We start from the raw sequence: 5,844 nt of genomic DNA on the forward strand, positions 1-5,844 counted from the left end.
AGCGGGGGTTCAACATTATTATCCTTGCTAGTATTCAGGTTTAGATTATTAATTTGTGTATTGGCGGTTAGGAGATATCTCCAAAATACCACGCGTGTCTTACTTCTCAAACGCCATCTTGGAGGAGAGCTCGAAAACACTCAACCTTAATTTGGCATAAATGTGATGTACTATTAACAGGTTAATAAATCTCTAGTTTAATGAAATCTAAAAGATTATCAAAAGGACGCATCTATGGTGAAACTATCACTAAAATGGCAGAATAGATGGGAAACAATGGTTTATTGCAATTAATCTTGTAGTACTTTTACAGCAGACAGCTTCAGTCCTGCAATGACAAGCACCAACCTCAAAGGAAAAAAGATGTGATAATATTCTTGCCCAACAAAGTATACTGGCAGCGACAGACCAGAGTTCAGAAAGTGGTATTTTTCTATAATAATAAAAAGGACAAGCTATCCACTTAAGAATTGGCACATCAAACCTTTGCTATTGGTAAACCGCATAGGCACTGCGCATGTGGACAACATTGGATATGGATTATTACTCTGCCTGATTTGGTCCCTCATAAAATGTTAAAAAGTGTATTTGTCATTGGTTCTAGCAGCACTGCTGTCAAGCCTCACCTTTTTTTTTTTACTGGTATCGCAGATTAAACTTAATCTGCGCAAAAAAAACAAAAAAAAACCTATTACAGAGGTGGAACTGTTGAGACATCCAGGAGTAAACTTTTCACATTTAACCATAAATAAAAGTGCAGTAAGTGTTCAAGTAGAGTAGGGAGTGATAATGTACAGGGATAGCAGCACATCATCTCTTTGCTCTTCTTGGATCTCTCCCGTTGCTGATAGAGGCTACTACTGGCTGAGGTGTAGTTGCTGGTGAAGTGTTTGTCTGTCCCATTCCTGGTCCACGTCCATTTGTCCGTCCATTGTTATATGATACAGCATGGTTGGAATAAGACCCCGGTTGTCCAGGAACAGGTTGTGAACCGTTTGCTGCATTGGAAATGAATATACGATTGAAATAAACCAAAAACAATCCATTTGGGTTACAGTGAAATCTAGGTTGTTGCATCAGAGACAGCTGCATTTATGAAAGAAATAAAAACAGGATGGGTTTCTGAAACCATGGTTCTGAAACTACTCATCAGCATATCTTTTTAATAACTGTGGGATTAAGGAGGTAAGCAAGAGGAACAGTAATATTATCAACCAGAAATAACTGTTGTAACCAATTAAAAAATATAAAAGTAGGAAGTGAAGAAAAAAAAAAAAGTTACAAACTGTTGGTTAGTGACTTATTTCCTTCTGCACCAACTGCAAAAATCATATGTTACAGAACACATTAACCTTACCGATATTGTTGGGAGATGAATTGCTGCTTTGATCACCAGGTCCCTGGAAGAAGAATACGCCGTGTCACATAATGAAAACCAAGTACACAAACTAATTTTTGGAAATTGTAATAACAAAAACAGCTTTCATACTTAAGGAATGCAGTTTGGAGGGCAATAAACAATGTAAATCATAATTTTAACTTTTGGGTTTATATACTAAGATTACAGCTTTCCCCCGGCTAACCCAATGCACCACGCATGCAGTCGAGACCGCCACATGTGACCAAGGAAAACGTGAGACCTGTATGATTTGTGGGGTATATGATCCATAACAATGACACACTTTTGTTTGATTTAATTTGAAAATAGTTACTTACCATTTTTGCTTGATTTGGCTTTGAAGGCTGACCACTAAAGTCCGGATTTGGCTCACTAAAATTTGGTACTTCGGAATACACCATGCAGAACCTGAAAGCAACATTGAGAATATTGAGATCACTCTGGAACTTTGATTAGAGTGAAAAAAAAGTCCATTCCAAGGCCAGTTGGTTCCATATTCACTCATGATGGACATCAAAATAGCTATGAAACACATAGACATGATGTAAGGAGACATGTTTGGACATATGCAAATTAGAGCAACCAGACCTTCAATACTTGAATATTTACAATGCAGCACTATAATTTTACCTTTGTCGTTATTACCCATATGCAAATCTATACCGCATACCAAGAAATTAAGAGAAACCAAGTTCCAAAGACCATGAGCCTAGACAATACTTTACATGAAATCTTTACTCAGCTATCACAGAGTACAGATCGGGAAGAAGAAATAAAGATTCAAACTGGACATCAATGCCCACCGGGGACATCATTTCAGCTTTCCGGACCTAGAACATCATTTCAAACACTCCAACTGATTGAGCACTATGCTAGCTAGCATGGAGGTTGGATTACCTTTTCATAGCCCTAGAGAGGGTGGTCCCTCCGGTCAGGGTAGTGTGTGGAAGCTCGCATTGCGGCTGCCTGCACCGTACCTGGCCTGTGGATAAATAGAGGACTTCAGTTTCCCATGCTGTCAGTCCTTTAACATTAATAACAGTATAGAAAGTTATTCATTTCACGGAAAAAACGTGGTTATGTGGGAACAAAATGCAGTGTGCATGCAGGAAACTGCAGGTTCTGTAGTCAGATGACACCTAAAACTGGAGGAATAGTTAGCTTTTGTCAGACACAGATACCATCTAAACTGTGATGAACCTTGGAAAAGTCATTGTGATCCACGTCAGGCAAGGGGCCTCCTGACACATATACCTATATAAATAAAAGGATCTCTTTAGGAATTTCGTTTAGACTAAAAAACACTATTTACAGGAGTATGCTGACACTAGTTTGATGACGAATTCAACTTGGTCACTAAACAAAGAAAAAAGTATAGAAGACGAGTTATTTTGTAAACTCTCTAAGCTTAGGAGGCTTGGACGCAAATCTTGAGATTAAACTTGTAAAATTCCATGGGGCATAAAGAGGACACTGGAACAAATTAGGACTACACATTTTAACATGCCTTATAGTAACAGATTTACATCCTTCTACACGAGAGAAATACTCACTCTCCTATCTTCTGAATCTCGCCTCCTCTTCCACTGTATAGAGTCAAGCATCCTTTCCACATAGAAGCGTACCTAGAAATACACCGATATTTCCATAAGCTTCTGTTGTACATATTATCTGTCCCGAATGCCGGATGGCTTGTGCTTTCTAAAGATTTTGGGTGTGGAATGTACCCAAAGCTATGATTCTTTTTATACCTGCTATTTCTGAGGACCACCACCACCAATACCTCTGCCAGGCCTACCTGCTTGGGCTCAGGATTTCAAAACAAATGCCTACCTAAGGCTCTTCTGCCATTAATTCTAAGATGACTGCCAGAGTTAAGGCCAAGGACTTCTGCATAGTGCTTAAGTAAGTCAGCGGTCTGATAGGTGTAACAGTTTGTCAAGCTACGCACACTATGCGATTATCACGTATACATCCGCACTATAGTTATAAAAGGCAGTGTCCGCTCGCTAATGACAGGGTGCAACAATAGCAGAAGCTGCAACACGCTTCCTTTTAAGATGACTCTGCTTTTGCAAGCATTACAGGAAACGATGGCTTGTATTACTAAATCTGGCCCCAATTAGGTATACATTAAATTTACAAAGTTTCCACACTAAGGGATTTTTTTTTTTAGGGAGTAAGGTTATTTTTTTCCTTAAAGCAGTACTGTAACAGCAGCTTTTACCGTAAGCTAACCCGTGACCTAAATTACCTATAAAGTGTGCTTTTTGTTGGGAAGTCAGTTCAATTGTTTTAGAGATATTTAAAACTTTAACCTCATGGAGGCTGTGTGCCAGATCTCAGAGTACCAGGCCAGCATTTAACTAATCCATCTAAGGTCTGTTGAGATACATCCGCCCATATAATATGTATACGGTGGATTGTCAATACATATGTAACGCTTACTTTAATCTGTAAACAGTGTTACATGTGCTTAGTGAGCGTAAAGAATTGTAAAAAAGCGACACATCCGCTTTAAGGTATCTTTAACGCTGACCAGGGATTCACACAAGTAAACATTATACGAGAGATGCAGTCTGCAGCAACACAGCTGTTTCAACAACATATCAATGCACCGGCAATCGCTTGTTGGCTGGGGGTGATGGGAATGGCTTCGCAATTAGGCAAAAAATGACATATCAAAGACACGCAAAAACAAAAAAAAGAATCTAAAGTAAAATGCTAAGTGTGGATGTTACTGATAAGTAAGCACCGCGTGTAAAAATTTGGAAACCGAACATATAGTTTTACCGCGTCCTCTATGTCCATGTACATTCATTTTGTATAACTGGCATGAAAAAAATGCCAACTTCCAGTATACTACAAATGACACCAAATCTACATCCTGATGACCAATTATACTACAGCAAACGCTTTAACGACAGATGGCCATTTACAGTCAATAATGCCAAGCAACCCATAATGCGGTAATTTGGGATTGTGCTTTCGCTTTATCAAAGAGATGACCTTGGTTTACTCATTCTCACTAGTTTTACACCAGCTGAAAAATAAAAAAAAAAACACCACAAAACAAAGAGCTCAAAAGCATACTTTTCTTATTAAAACTATGTCTATGCACTATATGCTTGTCTTTGGATTTCTTTTGTGTTATCACGTACCCTCTGGTTAAGCGTATTATGTCTCCTGGCTGTATAAGGCTTCCAATTTCATCCCAAACTGAGATTGTGATGCTGCCAGTTTTATCTGCCACTTTGCAGGATCTCACTTCATGCCCATCTTTAGTTTTTGTAACTCTTCCTGTATGAAAATTAAGATAAAAAAGGGGGAAAAAAAGGTGCTGTAATTATTAGCCCTACAGATCGAATGAAATTTAATCTTGTCAATTGAATCTGAAAAAAAAAGATGATCATTAAGGAATGCAGCCACAGATGAGCAGTGCCCACGTGTCTGCTATACAAAGCACTGACACTTGCTGCATCACGTTGCCACTTCGTGCCCTTTACTAAAAGGCACCGTCTACCAACTTACCGATCTCCAGGACAATAAAGACGACATTTAAGTTTTTCTGCCCGGTCTTAATGTCTTTAATGGAAACGTATGAATCGTTTACCACGTTCATGATCGCGAACAAACGCCACTAAGCATTACTTTACAAAGAGGGATTTCAGAGGGTTTTATAGTTCGACCCGCCGCCCAGGTTTTGTTTAAAAAAAAAAAAAAGGAAAAAAAAAAAAAGTTTGATGTAAATAGTATGGCTCTTAACACAGAACGGACAAGGCGTTAAATGTACAGAGGAGCCGGAAGGGTGTCAGTCACGGCTATCAGCGCAGATCGGACGGCCACAATACTGCCACCAGCGGTCGCCAGGACAGCGCTATGATTTTTTGTTATATATATTTATAGGGCTTAAAGACGTCTTTCGGTATGCGGGCGTACAGAGTTATGGTTAACTGTACGGTAAGCAACTACCCGTACTTCAAAAGCCCTACCAATAACCCTTTTTACAAAACAAAACAAAAAAACCACACTGCTATCCGCTCCCTTTCACAATGTCTACAAGCATGTGCTGCGTAACCCACATATATACAAATGGACTATGCCATTTGTGCAATGCAGGGGAGGAAATCCTTGTGAAGAAGAAAACCCTTTGCCGATGGCCAGATTGATGCGATAAATCAGTTTCAGTTCAGCCTCTGGTCGTACTAATATTACTGTAACAGTATTAACTGACTAATAATGATTTTTTTAAGTTGAAACGCAAATCAAACGCTTGGGTGCGTCGAAAATAGGAATGGAACCATCCGTTCAATCAGCCTGTTCTTTACCAACGACAGTGCAGAGGTGCCGACAACTGATTGGCTTATTCACGCATATGGGGCGTGGTAAGTGTTCTTTTGTCCTCTGACTTTGTCTTGTACGAGGCATGCATTGCTATCCGGTGC

General features: G+C 39.3%; 1 protein-coding gene across 1 annotated transcript; it reads right to left on the bottom strand.

Annotated features, from left to right (window-relative positions):
- Positions 1 to 263: 263 nt before the first annotated feature.
- NABP1 (nucleic acid binding protein 1) lies at positions 264 to 5,348 on the bottom strand. The gene is made up of 6 exons (XM_053471660.1): positions 4,931 to 5,348; positions 4,561 to 4,699; positions 2,953 to 3,024; positions 1,717 to 1,807; positions 1,358 to 1,400; positions 264 to 998 (listed from the first exon to the last, which is right to left on the bottom strand). The coding sequence occupies exons 1-6, from the start codon at positions 5,019 to 5,021 to the stop codon at positions 811 to 813; spliced, it is 624 nt and encodes a 207-aa protein (XP_053327635.1). The 5' UTR covers positions 5,022 to 5,348; the 3' UTR covers positions 264 to 810.
- Positions 5,349 to 5,844: the final 496 nt, after the last annotated feature.

The sequence above is a fragment of the Spea bombifrons genome, chromosome 7 (assembly GCF_027358695.1).
Source record: "Spea bombifrons isolate aSpeBom1 chromosome 7, aSpeBom1.2.pri, whole genome shotgun sequence".
In the NCBI taxonomy this organism is placed as follows: Eukaryota; Metazoa; Chordata; class Amphibia; order Anura; family Pelobatidae; genus Spea; species Spea bombifrons.